The sequence below is a fragment of the Mycena indigotica genome, assembly GCF_014461135.1.
Source record: "Mycena indigotica strain 171206Taipei chromosome Unknown Mind.scaff0013, whole genome shotgun sequence".
Classification (NCBI taxonomy): domain Eukaryota; kingdom Fungi; phylum Basidiomycota; class Agaricomycetes; order Agaricales; family Mycenaceae; genus Mycena; species Mycena indigotica.
This window is the reverse complement of record NW_023503012.1, coordinates 1,069,394-1,088,973: the sequence shown is the minus strand read 5'-3', so window position 1 is coordinate 1,088,973 and position 19,580 is coordinate 1,069,394. Positions and strand designations below refer to the sequence as shown.

Sequence of the window (19,580 nt, the reverse complement as noted above, 5' to 3'; positions counted from 1 at the left end):
CGATGCCTAGGAAATCTTTGCTGGGCAGCTTTTTCAGAACAGACTATCTTATTTGCCGTTATCACACCTTGCGCAAACAGTAACAGGGATGCTAGCAAGAAGGTTATGGGATATCAGAAAATGGATGCAGAGATTGTTACACTTGCAATGTGTGCAAGCAGTTGTGGGAAGGATGCCAGTGGGCCAGAGATGGATATTCATTGACAGGACAGATGGCTTGATAAAGCTAGAGTATGTCCCACAGGCACAGGATGAAGGGGCAGTGGAGGATGAGGCAGCTGAACTGTTTGGGACTTGACTTGTGTATGCTGTTCCTATCTTTCAATGCATTTTTTATTATTATAATAAGCTGTGTTTCCTGTTTTTTTTTTCCTCTTGATATATATTATATTATCACCGTACTTTAGGTTGTCTTCGGGGTTAAGGAGTTTAAAATGGTGTCTGCCCTATTTCTGAGTCTATGAGCACATTCAATCAATCTGAGCAACTTACAATAAATATAATTAATAGTTCCAAGACATCAAGTTGGTCTGTTGCACCTCAGTTCGGACACTGAGCTGTGAGGTTTGAACATAATCTCATAGCCAGGAGCTGGCCAGAGCCTCCTAATATCACAGTTGAGTCTTGACAAATACGCAACTTGATTATGAAAACACTTATTTTGAATTATATAACCAAACAATCAATTTGTGCTTAATCAATATAATTATATATAATTAACCTAAACTCATATTAATTGCAAGTCCTCCCCACAGTGCAGAATCAAAAGAGAAGAAACTGTTAGGAACGGGGCCGGCCCGGGCCCACGTGACGATCTCCTGCCAGTCTGACAAGTGTGGGAAAGATGGTTCAACCCCCATAGCTAGGTGGTCGGCAACCAGGCAGCGTAGATGGTGCCACTGCTGCAATAGAGAGCAGGGTAGGAACAACTCGGGGCGACTCGAGACGCCCCGCTGTCACGTTGTGTGACAGCGGTGTCACAGGATACGAGTAGTCGTCTAGAGTGTCCTACCCCTGCTGAAGGGAACGAGTCCATAGCCAAAGAGTGCTGCCTAGTAGAGTCGGTGCCCAAGACATAGGGCAAGGCACAGGCTCAGCCAGTTGAACAAGCTGTTCGGGCGGGGCGTGACGTAACGCGGTCACGCCCGACGGTTCGGGGGGTCGAGGGGAGTCGCCCCGCAGCAGGGGCTGCGGGCCCGAGACCCCTGGAGCGCTTGAGAAGGGTTGCCAGTCCAAGGGGCGACATATCTCCTTTCCTGGAGAAACGAGTCGCTGTGGCTCCTAGACACCGCGTGACTGCGCGGTGTGACGCGTGACATGCGGGCCCGATCGGGCCCGCACCCTCCCATCGCCCCGTACCAGGGGAACCCAGAGCTTGAGGCCAGAGAGCAAGAAGAAGTGGCTAGGACAAGGGTGAACATAAGAGACAAGAGCCTGAGCTGTCCAGCCCAACCAAGGGCTCAGGTCAATGAGGCAAGCTAGCCTGGAGTGTTGGAAGTCGTCTAGACGCCCCTTTCCTGGGGTATGGTCGCAGCAACCCCGCTCTAGGGGACCAGGCCGGAGTAGGGTTCAAAGGAAGAGACTTCAATGCTAAACCTAAGGTACAGGAGTAATACTCTAGTCTTTATATACTGTGGGCGCTAGGGGCCGATCGGGCCCGCTGAGGGTCGATCAGAATGGAGCAGGGGATGTCTCTGGTCGTCCCTGGTCGCTCCGCTAGGAGCCCAGGGACCATTCCTCTGGAAAGGAGCCATGCCAAAGTCGACACTAAGGAGTGTTTTGGCAATGCAACAGTGAGGAGCTCCCTCCTGATCCCTGTGGTTGTCTGGGGCCGATTGGGCCCGCTGTCAAGGGCGTCCGGCGGCGCATCATGATCCCTGATGGCGGGTCATGATGGCTTGATGGCTGACTAAAGCGCGATCCGTGATTATGTCCCTTCTCTGGGATATTAGTGTTGTTGCTCAGTGCTTTGAGCTTGTGAATATATGAGGGCTTGTCAAGCCCTAGGGCTCTAAGGGTGGTGAGGGCCCGTCGGGCCGTATAGGGCCCGACGGCCCGACCCGAACCGTCACATCACCCCCCCACTAGGCGAAACTCGTCCCGAGTTTTGTGGTCCGATTTCCATATCCAATTCCGATTGTTGAGAAATATTAATGTAGAAACTCCATGTAAGAGTCTGCCTGCTAGGTAGTGCTAGCTGACTAGATACTGTGCTCTGAATATATCAAGAATGATTATTGGTCTAAGCAGTATGCCTATATTATAGTGTAAGTCAGGGCCCAGGGGGATTATCTAGAGGACTGCTGGGTGGTGGCAATGTGCCTGACTAGAGATGGAGATATCTCCAGGGAGGGTGGAAGAGAGGTTCCCTGACAAATTACAACAGCCTTTTGTTATCAGAGAGAGGTGAACTTCTTTTCCATTTCTTGAATAATGACCCCAGAATGAGTTTCTATTCCAACAACAGACTATTTTGGAGAGGAGGGCCCGGGGGTGGCCTGGAACTCAGTTTATCCATTTTTTCTTCTGGAAAGTGGGACCCCGATTGCAGGGTTTACCGGTCCTTAGAATAAGACAGAACAAAACCAGAACAAGGGAAAAAAAAGGAAAAAGATGCTGACTGGGTTTTGCTTAGACAGTAACAGGGATGGTAGCAAGAAGGTTATGGGATATCAGAAAATGGATGCAGATTATGCTGGACTTGCACTGTGTGCGAGCAGTTGTGGAAAGGATGCAAGTGGGCCAGAGATAAATGTTAATTGACAGGACAGATACCTGGATAACCCACTGGCACAGAATGAAGCGGTAGTGGAGGATAAGGCAGTTGAACTGTTTAGAACTTGACTCGAGCAATATATGTAAGAGGCTTTGGGTGCTTAAGGTCTTCAGCACTGCGCAGTCCTGAGAGCGGCTAGGGCTCGGCACCGTATGTACCATATACAGTACGGGCCCTTTTACGGGTGATACAGACCAAATGCGGACCTTATGGCGTACGGACGAGGCACTGGCCGGCCTTACGGTACGGTACGGTGTACGGTACAGTAGGGGATACTGTCACGGATAAGACCCGGCCCGTCCTCTCCGGCGCTGGTGTCGGGCCACCGCGGGCCCGTAAGACCCAGCACGTGACGACGGGGAACATGCACCCCAGTAGGAGGAACACACATGTGGGAAGCACATGACCGAGAATGACGCGTCGAGCCGTTGCCGAGTCCAACTCGACACCAGGGGTTGGAGAGGAGTGCTAGGAGGTTAGGAGTAGCGCCTGGCCTGCAAGAGATGTCCGATCGTCCCCTCTGCAGCCAGGAACGGGAGAGAGGAGGAGGAGGAGGAGAGGCCAGGGTGTCTGATTACCCCTTTGCGGGCCCGCGTATATAAGGTGCGATAGTGTACCATGTACTCTATCGCTTAGATCGTCTGAAGAACTACCTTACTCCGTGCAAGGAGGTGCCATCGACTTATCGGGCCCGACACGACCCGATTCGAACCTTCAACCATCGCCGACGACAAGGGACCGAGTTCACAGGCCCTTTCGGTTTCGATCTACCCCGCTCGCCGTACTCGCGGGCCCGACTATCCGTCTGTTCTGTTCCGGGCGTGCGTTCTTAGGAGAGGACCTTGCATGGCCCGACCCGCAGTCTGACAGATATAGTGCCGAGTCCTAAGGGCGGCGCCTATATACTAGTAATACCTGGGCCGGCACGGCGGTACTGGTCATCGCAATATGTACGCCAGCATGCCCCAAACTCGCCAGTGTAGGTGCACTTCTCTCACCAAGTGCAGATGCCAATCCTTCAAGCCCTGGGATCCTCAGCCACCTGGTGCTCCACTTCACTGCAAGTGAGTATGGATGTCAGATGATAATGGGATGTTGTTCCTATCTTTGAATATATACCACCATACTTTGGGTTGTCTCCAGGTTTAAGGAATTCAAAATGATGGCTGCCCTATTTCTGAGTCCTTGTCTGAGTCTATGAGCACCTTTGATCAATCTGAGTGACTTGTAATAAATATGATTAATAGTTGTAAGACATCAAGTTAGTCTGTTGCAGCTCAGTTCAGACACTGAGCTGTGAGGTTTGAACATATAGCCAGGAGCTGGCCAGAGCCTCCCAATATCACAACAGTGTCAGGGGAACCCCCGGCTTCGGCCTCCTTCGGACCCTCCAAACGCATCCGAGGCGCATCCAACCGGCGCCCCCTCGGACGCTCCGACCCACCCCGACCATCGTCCACGGCCTCCTTCGCCCACACAATCACCGATCCGTCAAGACCCTCCCAACGATCACCTTGGGACAGAGCCTGCGACGCCGCTCAGGCCTTCTGCGCTCTACGTCGGCAGTTACGGACGACCGGTATATAGTTGGCGCCCTAGCAGGCGGACCCTCAGAGTTTCTTCTCTTTGGATCCTCCCCTGCTAGGTCGGTCCCTCCGTGTATTTCCGTAGCTTTTATTCACGCTTTGGATCCTCCCCTGCTAGGCTTTCGTCGGAGTCTCCAGGGTTGCCCTTACAAACGGACAAATACACAAATTGATTGTTTATGAAAAGCACTTGTTTTGAATTGTAAAACCAGACAATCAATTTTGTGCTTGATCAATGTAATTGTATATAATGCAGATTGATTAACCTGAACTCGTATTGGTTGCAAGTACTCCCCATAGGGGAGAATCCAAAGAGGAGAAAATCTATGTAAGAGTCTGTCTACTAGGTAGCTGACTAGATACTGTGCTCTTGATGTGCTGAGAATGATTGTTGCTCTAAGCAGTTTGTCTGTGCCATATCTTTTATTCTCATAGAGCGGTAAACTTGTCTCTGTCTTTTGAACAAGAGTAGTTTATTTGCACAACAATGTACTGTACTGTACTGTCTTGGAGCAGCCTGGAACTTTTCAAGTTTTCATGGTGTGATATAATATATATCCATCTTTTTCTTCTTGGAAAGTTGCACCCCAATTACTAGTCCTGAGAACAAGACGAAACAAAACAAGGGCAGGAAAAAAGATTCTGGCTGGTCTTTTCCTATACACGCGTCGAACCCGCCGCGGCCCGGACACATGTCACGATGTAACGCACATCACGGTCACACACTTCGCGACGTAGACGGCGACGTGGCTTGGGAACAACTTGGGAAGCGGAGTCCTGTCGTGCGTCATGCACCGTGCCTGCCGCCTGCCGCCCCAGTGGCACACGACGTCGACGGCAAGCATCCGGGTTATCGCGGGCGGCGGGACTCAGGGGCCGGAGTCCGGGACAATGCAAGGGGAGGTGGGCGCCGCTGGCCGCGTGTGCGGCGGGTGGGCAGCCTAGCGACTTTGCGCCGGCGTCCGGGGGTACATGGCCAATAGGCCTCGGACGATCGCACGCTGCATTCTGGCCCTCATCGCTGGCAGCGGGTGACGGGCGCGTGCCCGTGCACGGTGTCCGCCGCCCGGGCTTCTGCGCCACATGGACGGCTGGAGAACGTGGAGCTTCTTCGCGGCCCCTCTGCGTCCGCCGCTGCCAGCACGAGCATAAGCCTGAGGCTGAGGGAGTCGGAGTCTGAATCGGGGGGTATATAGCGCTGCTCGCTTCCCTGCTGCTGCTTCTTCTCTTCGCTTCCCTCGCCTGCCCTTTCCCACCTCTTCCCAACGACGATGGCGGGCCCGCTGTTCTACGCGTACATCGCGCTCTGGGACGCCTACCTCACGCTCGCGAACCTGCTCACCCCGCAGCGCAAGCCCGGCGCCGTCGTCCCCGCGGGCCACCCCGGCGCGCGCGGCGTCTGGCCGGAATATGTGCCGCCGAAGGAGGGCGACAGCCGCTGCTGCTGCCCCGCGCTCAACGCGATGGCCAACCACGGCATCCTCCCACATGATGGACGCCGCATCTCGTTCGCGGAGATGGGCGCGAAGATCGCGGCGGCGTACAACTTCGGGGGCACCTTCTGCCGCTTCGTCCCGCAGTACGCGGCCGACATGCTCCACAAGGACTTCCACAAGGTGCGTTTCCTCTCTCTCTCTCCCTTCACGTCCGCTGATCCGCGTCCCCAGGACACGTTCGACCTCGCCGAGCTGAACCTGCACAACGGCATCGAGCACGACGCCTCGCTCACCCGGCGCGACGCGCACTTCGACGCCGCGCAGGACGCGCCGCACCTGCCCTACGTCGACGCGCTGCTGTCCGCCGCGTCCGGCCCGGGCGGCGCGCTCACCCTCGAGGACCTCGCGCGCGTCAGCGCCGGGCGCAGGACCGAGTCGCGCCGGGACAACCCCGCGTTCTCGCTCGCGAAGGTGCACAAGGGGTTCTCGGGCGCCAAGTGCGTGTCTTTCGTCTGTTCGGTATATTATTGACGTGCCGTCCAGCTCGACGACGCTGCTGAGCATCTTCGGCGGGCGCGTCGCGGACCTGGCGGCGATGCTGAAGGAGGAGCGCATCCCGCCCGGGTGGGAGCCCGCCGTGCGCGCGCGCAAGGGGCTCACGTTCATCACGTTCAACCGCACCGTCGCGCGGCTCGAGAAGGCGACGGGGCGCTTCGAGCAGGAGCTCGCGCTCGCCAGTGCGGCGGGGGCCGGCGGGGTCGGCGCGGCGGGCAACGGGAGTAGGGAGGGGCTGGTGGACTGAGTGTGCCTGGGCCTGTACTAGTGGGGGTCAGAAAGGTGGGAGTGTTAGACGCGGCGCGGACATTCAGGCGCGCAAGCGGCGCATGCACCGCGGATCGCATGTTGTTGTTCCTGTTTGTCCTTTTTTCTTGTCTTGATTCGAGTTCTTGCATCTGCTCCGTCGTTGTCCTCGCCAGGATATTAATGGCAGTAAGCAATATTCGTGAGCTTGATACCAAAGACAACTCCACCGGGTCTCCCACTTTGGAGTTGAATCACTAATTACCCTGCGCAGGAAAATATGTCGTATCCCGTAGCTTACAAACCTTGGCTATCTTGAATCCTGCTAAATTAGACTAGACAGGGCTGGGGCTCAGGCTAAGGCTCCAACAGTTTCTGTCTGGCAAACTTTATAAACGGTTTTACTATTAATCCTTTTTATTTCTGGGGTCAAGCAAATGGTAAATAAAACAAAACAAAAGGTTTAAAAGGTTAGTTGATAATAATAATAATATGATCAGAGAATATCTAATGCATATGTATAGTCTTATATCCCATTCATTACCTCTTGAATTATCCCATTTGGCAGTTGTATATGAAATGACTAGACATACATAAGACATTTATACTGCAACATAAGGTTGATGAATTTACCAAGCCCAACTTTCGAATACTGGATATACCGTCGAAAGGTTTTTTTCAGGCCATCTGGGACTCCCCCCTTACCATATCGGGTAATATATTCCCATGATCCACATCATGTGACCTGATGATGCGATCAAAAGTGGTGATAAAATAATATGTTTCCAGTTACATTCATCAGAATACTTTGACTGCTGAGTGATACATAGCAATTGAGTCTCTACGGTAGGCTTCTAGTGATTATAGGTGATTAAATGTCAATGATAAATTGTGAGGCTAGTCACACTCCAGTCACACTACAGCCCAGCTAAACTGCTAAAAAGCCTTGCCATAGGCAGATAGTGGGGCTAGTCAGTACCCATCTTGCATTCTATCCTAGAATGCTACACGTATACTGCAAACACAACCTCAAACCCACCAAAACCCTATACCAAAAGCTTTTTTCACCATGCCTGCCCCCCCCGCCTACCCCATGTCTCCGTTGGACCGTCTGAGCGCATCCGACCGCACAATCACCGATCCTCCCAACAATCACCTTGGGACAGAGCCTGCAACGCCGCTCAGGCCTTCTGCACTCTACGTCGGCAGTTACGGACGACCAGTATATAGTTGGTGCCCTAGCAGGTGGACCCTTAGAGTTTCTTCTCTTTGGATCCTCCCCTGCTAGGTCGGGCCCCCTCGGACGCTCCGACCTACCCCGACCATCGTCCACGGCCGCCTTCGCCTCCACAATCACCGATCTATCAAGACCCTCCCAACAATCACCTTGGGACAGAGCCTGCGACGCCGCTCAGGCCTTCTGCGCTCTACGTCGGCAGTTACGGACGACCAGTATATAGTTGGCACCCTCGCAGGCGGACCCTTAGAGTTTCTTCTCTTTGGATCCTCCCCTGCTAGGTCGGTCCCTCCGTGTATTTCCCATAGTTGTATTCACGCTTTGGATCCTCCCCTGCTAGGCTTTCGTCGGAGTCTCCAGGGTTGCCCTTACAATGATTCAGCTTACACCAGGTATTGATAATCTATTAGCATTTGCTGCAGTGCTTTATAATACACATATTCGCAAGCCTAATGATCTTCTCAAGTATCTCAAGTTTGAGCTTCATGGTGCTAGTGACAACCCAGAGGGTGGACAACATGAATGATATCAGAGACAATGCTGCCTTGCCTGTATTTCTCCAAATTCTGGAGCTGCATATTCACCGTTATGTGATGGAACTTTGACATCCACTCTCAATTCAAGGAATCCTGAGCAAGGATAAACTTAAGAATTGCATATAATAACTCATGAAACTTGTCTGTGCCATGATCACTGCAAACCTGACAAGGGAGTCCATACAGATTAACAGTAGTGATGCTCAGGTCCGGTTTGGGAAATCGGTTTGAACCCGAACCAGACTGGACTGAACCCAGGTTTGAGGTTCAGGTTCGGCCAAAGCCGGTTTTGAACCCAGAACCAGGGCCGGAGTTCGGCCAAATTAGGCCAAAAACACCGCTTCAGGGCCCGGTTCGGACCGGGGTTTAGGGTTCAGGTCCGGCAAATCCGGATTTCGAACCGAACGCGGGGTTCTTGGTTCAGCCAAAAGTGGCCGAGAACCGGACCGAACCGGACCTGAGCATCACTAATTAACAGCAGCATCAAACAGTTCAAGAACTATCTCTACACACTTATTGTTACTTGCACGGATTTCTGTTACAAATTGCTCAGAGTTGACCAGAAATCATCTGACATCCAAAGTTTGGGAAATTTTCAAGGCTACTATGTGAACATCTGCTGGGGTTTGAAAAGAGGTGTAGACCTTTGTCCTTGTACACCAGGCAGAGCCATCTGGTTGTGAGGTCTCTATGAATGCTAGCGCTGAGCCCCCAGTCTGTATTCAAGTACATGTTGACAAATTGTTTACTGAAAAATGTTGGAGACAGGCCATGGACCAGTCAGTGCATAAAGATAAAGGGATTCTGCAAGAATATTGTGATCAATTTCGATGTGTGACCATCCTCCCGTAGACACATATGTGGTAAGGGTAATGGGTGTGTCTAATTGTGGAGGATCTAATGACTGGTGGTGAGCTTCATTGAGAGATTCTGGCATTGTGTGTCAATACTTTGCTCTAGTATGTTCTACTCTTCAATAGGAAAGAAGTCCCAATGCTACTGACTATTAGAGGAGGCTTAAATAGAGCTCTGTAAATAACACACACTAACTGGGCCATAGCAAGATATTGTAAGACCTGTCAGGGAACCTCCCTTTCGGCCCCTCAGAGATGTCTCCGTTTAGCCCACAAAACACTGTAAGTTATCAGTGGTAACCCGCTGGGGTGCCATTGACAAGGCTCAGTATTTTTAGAACATCTACTAAGGTGAATAATTGCCAGGGAGAGGGGTGAATAAAGCTGAACTCTAAAGCAAAATCGAAAATATCGGTGGATTTTAGAGCTATCATAGACGTCCATCTGACATGGCACAACTTACCTCATCGTTATCCATGCATTACTCACCCAGATATCAGGTTATCATTATACTTGAACAAATTTGAGGTAGAAAAACTACAAAAAAGTGGTATAACTGTACATTCAAAAAGCATGAGACTATGGTCATATCAGATCATACTAAGACAATATGACCACCTACCTACTAGTAAAACAATGATCTGAATCCATAGAGAACTGCCAGACATATAGCTAGATCAAAATGTCTGATAGACAATCATGAGATAGTATAAGTATGCTGATCACATGGTATTGATAGGGATATTGACTCTCGAATTCAGGTATCCTCAGTAATACTTCAATTAGCTCTGTAGCTACTCTAGTTATTAAGATATCATTTCATCAGTTGTAGATCAGCTAGTGATTGGCTTGTGCTGGCACAACTATTCAGCTGCTACTATATATCACTTAATGAAAGTTGATCATATAGTCAAAATAGAGAACCATTATTTGTGACGATCTGTGATATTCTCTGATGATTGTACTGTTAAATGGTGAAAATTTCCTTTTTTGGAAATCTGATATATTTGTTACTCTATACAACACTGTGAAAAAGCATTGTGCAGCTCCTGAAACATTAGCTCTAGTGTCTATCAATAAAATTTCCTTTTGGGGACCATGTGTCACACATATCACATAGCAGGACTTCCGGGGACTTAGTTATTGTATTATTCACCTTTATTCACCCCCTATATTTTGGACTTGATACGAATTTTGCTTTAGAGTTCAGCTTTATTCACCCCTCTCCTGGCAATTATTCACCTCAGTGAATGTTCTGAAAATACTGAGCCTTGTCAATGGCACCCCAGCGGGTTACCACTGATAACTTACAGTGTTTTGTAGGCTAAACAGGTGCTATGGACAAGCAGTATATAGTCAGCTACCTAGCAGGCAGACCCTTAGATCTTCTCTTTGGATCCTCCCTTGCCAGGTGAGCTTCATTTGTATTTGCTTACCAATGTTCACACTTTGGATCCTGCCCTGCTAGACCTTGATCTCAGGCCTCCGGGGTTGCCCTTACAAGACCTCATCAACCTGATGATTGAGTTGCTGCTCTGTTGTGTTTGAAGAGTTGAGGTAACCTTCCACTTGCGAGTTTGGTACGGGAAGCCCCAAGTCAAAACTGCTAATCAGAGAGATCAAAAGGATCAGTCACATTCCAAAGTAAACTATACGGATATGAACTTGGGTGGCAGTCTGAAATAGTACAAAGAATGAAGATATGGCCAGCTTAGCTGATCAGCTGTTTGACCCAATTCATTGACACATGTCAAGATATGGATGGATATCTTTCCTGAAATCCCAAGATATCTACATATTTATATCTGGTTCACATCCTGGTAGTATGTGTTATTAGAGTTGGTGTAGAGAGGTTTTGTCTAGTGCGGGCCTTTGAATAAATGAGCACTTTATATTGATGTTTGTTTGTCATATAAAAGAATATAGTTCTGTCCTTCTAAGAAAGGTCTTCTTTATATATACACCTTTGACAGTAGAGGAAAGGAACATCTTTCAAGAAAAAGAGAAAGGTGTGCTTTCTGCTTATATGAAAGAGGAACTCCTTTCTGCAAAAAATATAAAGATCATTTTTTGTTGAGATCAAAACATGTATATTCTTTGTGAAGAAAATAAAATACTGACCCATTTCAATCAATTCACTAGGCCTGTGACCCACGACCGTTTTGCTGAAATGTTCAATTCAGCCACAGGCCAAATTTTGTGTGACCTATTACCTGATTAGGAAATTTGGCCAGTAGTCAGTATGTTCTTTTTGCTACAAAGAAACAGGTATACAAATCTATATTGAAAAGACTTTCAATGGACAATTCAGTTTTCTCTGAAAGAGGTTTCTTACATATATATAATATGACATAAGTGAAAACAACAATTTGTTCTCATCCGGATATATAATGTTTCTGCTCTGTAGATAGAGAATAAAAAATGTTTCTATTAAATACACCTTTTAATGGGAAAAGAGAGTTTTAAAATTTTCTACTTCAGAGACTTAGACACGGTAGATTGATCATGAGTGCCTGATGGCGAGGGGTAAGGACGGGCTCGTGTAAGGTGGTGGTGGACGGCGATCAGGAATTCGAAGGTGCTGCGACGGCGTTAGAGAAGAGCTCGATCGACACTATTTACGCGCGCAATGGCGTGCATGTAACGCGGCCGTCCACCTCCTTCCACGCGATTTCTCTTGTTTAATCGCTTGACGTCTTTCTTGCCCTGCTGTGCGGGACGTCCCGCTGCACTCCACCGCGCCATTACACCTGCACCACCGCCGCGGCCCTTGTTCCCGAAACGGCAGCCGGCGTCCTGGGCCGCCGGTCACGGCCCATTTCCGCTGTCAAGCGTGACGTCGCCTGCCGCGCTTCGGGCGTCTACATAACAGACTAAAATCCGTGTGAAGCCCGAGTCCGTGGCGCCACTGGTGCCTCGCTTAAAACGCGCGTCCCCCCCGGTTCCGTCCGCCCTCCCTCCTCCCCATCCCTCCCGCCAGCCAGCATGCTGTTCCAGGGCATCGGCCACGTGCTGCTGAATGTGCGCATCTTCGTGTGGGACCTGTGGCTCACGCTGCTCAACGTGCTCCTCCCATCCCTGCCAAAAGCGAAGGACGACGGGGAGAAGGGGCGCTGGCCGGAGTGGGCGGCCCCAAAGGAGGGCGATAGCAGGTGTGCGTGCCCGGCGCTGAACGCGATGGCGAATCACGGGATACTCCCGCACGGTGCGTGATACGACAAACCAGAGAAAGAGGAACTAATTGGGAAAAAGATGGCAAGGGCGTCAAGTTCACGGACATGGCCGCACGGGTGCACGAGACGTACAACTTTGCACCGACGTTTGCGGCGTTTGTCGCGCGCAACGGGGCCGACACGCTCAAGCGGGACTACTCAAAGGTATTTTCCTCCCTTCCCTCCCGCCGATTGCACGTGCTGACGACCCCAGGACACGTTCGACCTCGCCGAGCTCGATCTACACAACGGCATCGAGCACGACGCCTCTCTCCTCCGCCAAGATGCGTACTTCTCCCCCTCCCAAAGCACGCCCCACCTGCCCCTTGTCGACGCGCTCCTCGCCTCGGCCTCGGGAACCGCCCCCGACGGGTCCCGCGCGCTCACCGCCGCCGACCTCTCCGCGTTCTCCAGCAAGCGCAGGGCGGACTCCAAACGGGAGAACCCGCAGTTCGTGCTCGACAAGACGCACGCCGTGTTCGGGAGCGCCAAGTGCGTGTCTTTCCCTAATGCTTCCATCGCTGACGACGACGTTGGCAGCTCGTCAACGCTGCTCGCCATCTTTGGCGGGCACGTGCCGGACTTAGAGGTCTTCCTCCGCGAGGAGCGGCTCCCGCGGGCATGGCAGAGCGTGTGCCGCGCGCGCAAGGGCTTGACGTTCTTTGCGTTCAATGGCACGACGCTCAAGGTCGAGCGCGGGATCGACGAGGCGAAGTACGAGCGCGAGCGGGCCGAAAAGGAGGCAGCGCCGGAGACGCAGGGGGAGAAGGAGGTGGAGCAGGGCGTCAACTGAGCGCCCGGGCCGACATTGAGGATGGAGGGGAAGCAGAAAAAAAAAACACGAATATGATGCGATAGGATACGATACAGATGACAGTTACCCGATCAAATAATTTTTCTCTCTGCCTTCTCCTAAGAGGATATGGGAGACTCCTTTGTTTCACAATGGGCTGATTCAGAAACTCCCCCCTTGGGAAAGTGAAAGTTATAGGATACTTAGAGGCAAGAGTAAATCACAGATTTATCTATCTATTTCTTTGGGTTGTATAAATTGAATGGTAGCTTTTTTTTTAAAAAAAAAATTGTGGACAAAAAGCCGTCCTTTTTCTTGTTTTGCCATGCTGAATATGTCCAGAACATAAACTCCCAATACTATTGTACTATTTCATTCAATTCTGTGGGCCTGTGACCTGTGACACATATAGCAGCAATGTGCAATATTCACAGCCATGATTCAAAAATGTTTAGGTGGGAAACGTTAGTGGGAATATATAAAATTTTGCAATTAATTTTTTATTGTGTAAAAAACTTTGAGTTTTTCTGCCCAAAAAATGTTGACTTGGCTGGGGCAACAGGATTTTTAGGACCAAAATATTTAATGTTTTGCAATGAGTTTTTGGGCCAAGAAAAAACTTTATATATTCCCACTAATGTTTCCCACCTAAACATTTTTGAATCGCGGCTGTGAATTCAGCCAAGGGCTGAATTTGGTGTGACCTCCTGCCTTATATGGAAGTTCTGCATGAGGCACGAAAATTTCCAGAAATTACCATTTTTGATGTACAGCCAAAGTACAATACTCATCTCATATATCAATTATAAGTCTGGGTGAAACTTCAAATTTCAATATCAGGAAATTGATCACATCAAAAGGCAGTAAGTATTACAGCAAGAAAAGAGTTTATAGTTAATTATCAGCAAGACATTCATCTTATTACCCAGTTTCCTCTTGATCTAATAGCTGTGCTTTGGCTGTTTTACTATTATATTTGACTACTTAAAGCCTTGGTTAACCTCAATGTCAACTTCTTGCAGTGCTAAGACTCTCAGGAATTCGAACTACAACTAAGATGTTATTATTGTCTTCACCATATGGCAGAGCTGTACTAGATTGTGAATAACTATCAGAAGTACTGTAGTAATTTATTCAATTCGGCGCCCCAAAATGGTGTGACATCGGCGCCGAAATTAAATTTTCAGCACTGCCTGTCAATGTGTGTGACTGCCAAAAATTTTCAGCCTATTTAGCAGCCCGGAGGGCCGCCAAAATTTTCTGATGCTTTGATGGTCATTTGACATTCAGCATCTGGCTGTGGGCCCGTGACACGCCGAAATATTTCGGCATAGGAGGGCCGGTGTGACACGTGACTGCCCAATTGAATAAATTGCTACAGTATAATATATCAAAATAATAATCTAAAACAATTTATTATCTACTATATCCTCTATCCGTATCCCAATACAATACATCCTTGGAGTGTATATGGATAGTACATAATTAGTTGGAGCGTAAAGCACCGTTTTACAAGCACCCCTTATAAACCAAGCCCTAAGGGATACAATCGTATATATCAATGAGGCCAGGATAATACTTCGATAGCAACATCCTATTTTGCACCAGATGGTAGGGTTTTATGCAGCAAAATCCTTTAATCACCAGTGTGAAGTTTTTTGTATTTCTTAGAAAGATCCCATTGATTTACAGTCCTAGCCAAATGTCGAGCTTTGTCGCATGTCATAAGGGGTAACGACATGTTGGGCTTGACCTGTCAGCCATTGAACCGCCCACCATCACAAGAAAGGACGCATCAACAATGCAGGAGAGGGAAAAGATTCAAATCAAAATCATGATTACAATACATCCGTTACTGAATGGGATTGCCATGGCTCGCCAGCACCCGATCAGGGCCTTATTCCTAGGCCTCCTACTATGCCCCAACGAGCCCGAGGCGGCTCAACAGCGACCCGCCGCTTGCGGTGCGGCGGTGGTGCTGGCGCATCATGTACACCGGGAGCCCCGCGGACGGCCCGGCCCGGCGCGCGGGCATCCACGCGTGCAGCCACGCCGGCGTCGTCGCACCGCGCGCGCGGCCCGCCCCTGTGCCTGTGCTCGTGCTGATTGTAGGGGCCGGGGTTGGCGCGGCGAGCGCGCGTACACGCACGGCAGCGTACCACGAGCTGCGCTTGCTCGTGCGTTTTTCTATATGCGTCGTCAGACTACGATTCATCGATGAAATTGAAAAGGGAACGCACCCTGCTCGGCCTCCGGCCCGGGCCCGGGACCCGCCCCGGACGGCTTGCGGAAGGTCGCGCTGAGGCGCACGGCCTCGCGCGTCGCCTCGTGCAGCGAGGTCTCGTCTGTCTCTTCGTCATCGTCGCCGTCGGGATCATGGGCGTGTAGCGCCGCCTCGACGTCTCGTGGCTTGCCACCGCCGGCTGTGTCCACGTCGCGGTTACGAGGCCGGGCCGAGCGCCGGTCACGGTGGCGCAGGTGGCCGGGGCCGTGCGGGTCAGCGGCGGATGCGGTGGCGTAAAGCGGCGCTGTAGAAGTAATGGTGGCCATTGTGTTAGTGTGCGTTGAGGGGGTAGCGGCCATAGATCTCCCTCGCGGCGGCTTTATACCCGGCGGAGTGTGGAGCGTCACGGTCTCAGACACAGACACAGACAAGACAGACACCCGACCCGCGTCCGCGGAACGGAGCGGCGGCAAGGGGCCGACACCAGACACCGGAGCGTGTCTCGCCTGCTTGGCAGAGACAGGGGCCGCGCCGGACGCTGGTATTTAGTAATAATTCACTATTTATAGGACCGGCGCCGCACCGTGATCCCTCTGACTTTCGAGGTGCGCGATATTTAACCCGCTTTCGTTGCTAACCAAGTGCATTATCGGAGTGACGCTTATCAAGCATGTGCTCCGGCCCGGTGCCAGTGCCGCGGCCACAGCGTATGCCGTACGGGTATGCGGCGTGTCCGGTGTCTGCTCTGTGCGCTCGTGACGGACAGGCGCCTCCTCCCCCAAGGTAAGTGTGATCAAGTTATATATAAACACTCACGTGGACTCGCCAGGTGTCCTCTGCTTCAACGGCTTCAACGACTTCCTGGACTACAAATGGGACATCCGCGTCATCTCCGCCGAGGCGCCGCGCTACAGCCTCGCGGGGAGCAACTGCTACTGGTTCGCGCGCATCCTCTTCCACACGCTCGCGCTGCGGCACTACGCCTTCCCGCTGATCGCCGTCTCCGTGCCGCGCCGCGCGCTGCTCGTCCCGCGCACCGCAAAGTTCGCCTCTTATGCCCCGCATCTGATCCCGCTCGACCTCCTGCAGCGGCACGACCCCGCGTCCGTCTCCCTCGTCTTCCGCTTCCTGCACTACGAGGAGTGGCGCAACGGCATCCTCATGTTCCGCCGCACCGTCATCATCGGCCTCGCCCTCGCATCGCTCGCCGCCGTCGCGGCCGCACTATATGCCGTCTGCATCGGGGTCCTCCGCACCCCGGCCGACGTGGCCGCGCACTGGCCCATCAAGTCGACCGCGGGGACGCTCGTGCTGCTGATCGCCGTCATCCTCCTCGTCGTGCCCGCGCTCTGTCTCTGGCTCGGCGCGATCGCGGCCCAGTGGATCACCGCGGCGCTCACGCAGGCGCTGAACCGCCGGCGCACGGCCCGCGTGCTGCGCATCTTCGGTGCGTCGCCCAATCGGGCTGCCTGCGGATTTATTACTTATCAGGTGGAAGACCAGGGCTGTGATCCGGAGCACGTCCGCGGGGAGTACATCCCGCCCGTGCTGCCCTTCCTCCGGCTGCACGAGCCGGAATACATGCGCAATGACGCCCGGGACGCGCGCAGGCTGCCGGAGCTGTGGCCCTTTGTACGTCATGCATTTGCACCTCTGCCAGTGGTATGCATACTAACTGGCTGTTCAAGGACGCGCAGATCTACGCCGAGAAGAAGGACGAATACTTTGCTGCGTGAGCGGCCGTTTTGCAGGTGCGCGAGCTGCAGCTGAAAGCCCCCCGGGTGCGGGAGACGGTCAAGGATCTACCTAGGGGTTTGGTCCATCGATAGTAAGTAAGCTGAAACTCAGCCAGCAAGACGCACTGCGGGAGTTTGGGAATAAACAGTGCCCGTTTCGATCGATTATACACCTAAAATCAATGTACCAAAAAAATAATTTTTTTTATTACTCTATTTGCACCCAAAAAAAATTGTTCCAAATTTGCCTGCTTGTATGAAAAAGAGATGCTATAAACAGACTCAGTTTTGTCAACTGGTTTGGGGGCAGATCAAACAGCCTTTTCTAGACCAACTTTTGTATCAAAACAAGGACCAAAAATATTTATGTATATTCACTTCTATGATATATATCAGGGCCCTGGACCATATTTTTTGGTTCCCATTTTGATGCAAAAGCTGGTCTAGAAAAGGGTGTTTGATCTGCCCCCAAAGTGGGTGATAAAACTGAGTCCGTTTATAGCATCTATTTCTTATATAAGCAGGCAAATTTGAAACAATCTTTTTTGGCTGCAAATAGAGGCATAAAAAAAATTCTTTTTTGGTGCATGGATTTTAAGTGTATAATTGATCGAAAGGGGCACCATTTATTCCCGAACTCTTGCAGTGAGGGGGGGCAAAGATACTTAGTTATGACACCTACTTGTTATAAGCTATAGGGCACGTCCAAGGCCCAGTTGAATCAGATTGATCAGAAGTTTATTTGAAACTTGAACTGGCAGTACTGGATATTACCAAGGACCAAGGGTCCAAGATTCTTATCATATACATGGGGTAGGGGGGAGGGTCCCTGGGGGAGAAAAAAAAAAACTTTTTCTATATAAAAGATTTGAGACTTATATGGGTATAAGGACACTGTCAGGGGAACCCCCACTTCCCCCGCTTCGGCCCCCTTCGGAGGGTCCGAGCGCATCCGAGGCGCATCCAACCGCCGCCCCCTCGGACGCTCCAACCTACCCCGACTTTCGTCCTCGGACTCCTTTGCCCGCACAATCACCCGCTACCCCAAGGGTCGCTGGCAGAAGCGAGGTGGATCAAACCAAAAGAGCGCAGGAAACCAGAGCAGAAAGTAGCCCATGCTGTCTTTGGTTTCACTAATGCTACAGCAGCCAATAAAACTATTCGTGCTGGACTATTTGTTGCAGGCAAAGCGCTATCGGTGTGTAAGCTCCTGTCAGAGCCGATGCGCTGTCTAAAATGCCAGTGCTTTGGCCAGTCTCACATTGCGGCTACCTGCTCAAGCATTCATGAAACCTGCATGCGGTGTGGAGAATTCCACCGCACTGCGACGTGCACAGTGAATGAAGAACAAAGAGCTTGTGCGAACTGTCGGAGTGCTCAGCGCCCACACTTAGAGCACGGGGCGGCAGACCGCGCGTGGCCCAGTTTTTGCAGATAAGCTACAAGTCTGGTTAGAGAGAAACCCTGAGGCAAAATATTGCTTCTTCCCAGAAGAGAGCGACCCAACCTCGTAGGAGTTGCATGACAAGGCGAAGGGCAATGGCGACGCGGGTTGGAAAACGGTTGCGTGCAGAAGGGGTCCGGGGCCAAACCCGGCCGCAGCAGCAGCCCAGAGGGCCAACATGACAGCCAGCTCATTCTTTAAGGGGGCAACAAGAGTCTACGCCCAGAATCGTACAGTGAACCAACAAGATTTTGTGGGCACGCAACTCACTTACAAAGAGTCACTGACAATGAGAAACAGAACCAGAGGGGGAACGGGCGATGAACAAGAAGTACAATTCCAGACTCCAAGTCAACATGACTAGCGGCATTTCAAGGATACTTAACCCACAACAAAGACTGACGATATTGCAGCAGAACCTCAACAAGAGCCTGGCGGCTCAAAATGACTTAATCAACAGGCTGGATCCTGACGTCTACAACATCACCCTCTTGGCAAGAACCATATTTTGACTTCAGAGGCGTTTCGCAAGCGAGCAGATACTGGTCAACAATATACTAGTACCCATCAACACACACCCCACAGCAAGCGCACACACGCTCTATGATCTTGGTCAACCAGAGACTATCCTCAATGGGTTGGTCTGCCATCCCCATACCCTCGCCGGATGTGACAGCGATTGAAGTAAGGGGAAGTTTCGGGATGATAAGGATAATCAACATATACAATGACCTGTGAAAGCATATCAGGCAAGCCCAGCCGGGCGAACAGCAACATGGTTACCATTAAGGTATATTTGGGCGGGAGACTTCAACAGACACCATCTGGACTGGGACAAGGAGAGAAACTTCCACCTGTTCACTGCATAAGCAGCAAGACTTGTGCAGCCACTACTCAACATGCTCAATACTTTCCGAATGAAGATGGCCCTACCGAAGGACATAC

General features: G+C 51.2%; 2 protein-coding genes across 2 annotated transcripts; both read left to right on the top strand.

The window, feature by feature from the left end:
- Positions 1-5,633: 5,633 nt before the first annotated feature.
- MIND_01271000 (uncharacterized protein) lies at positions 5,634-6,600 on the top strand (the record flags this gene model as incomplete). Its single annotated transcript, XM_037369188.1, has 3 exons — positions 5,634-5,978; positions 6,030-6,295; positions 6,342-6,600. 3 exons carry the CDS (start codon positions 5,634-5,636, stop codon positions 6,598-6,600), a joined length of 870 nt encoding a protein of 289 aa, XP_037214394.1.
- A 5,611-nt stretch (positions 6,601-12,211) lies between these two features.
- On the top strand, positions 12,212-13,231 carry MIND_01270900 (uncharacterized protein; the record flags this gene model as incomplete). Its single annotated transcript, XM_037369187.1, has 3 exons — positions 12,212-12,431; positions 12,479-12,603; positions 12,653-13,231. The coding sequence occupies 3 exons, from the start codon at positions 12,212-12,214 to the stop codon at positions 13,229-13,231; spliced, it is 924 nt and encodes a 307-aa protein (XP_037214393.1).
- Positions 13,232-19,580: the final 6,349 nt, after the last annotated feature.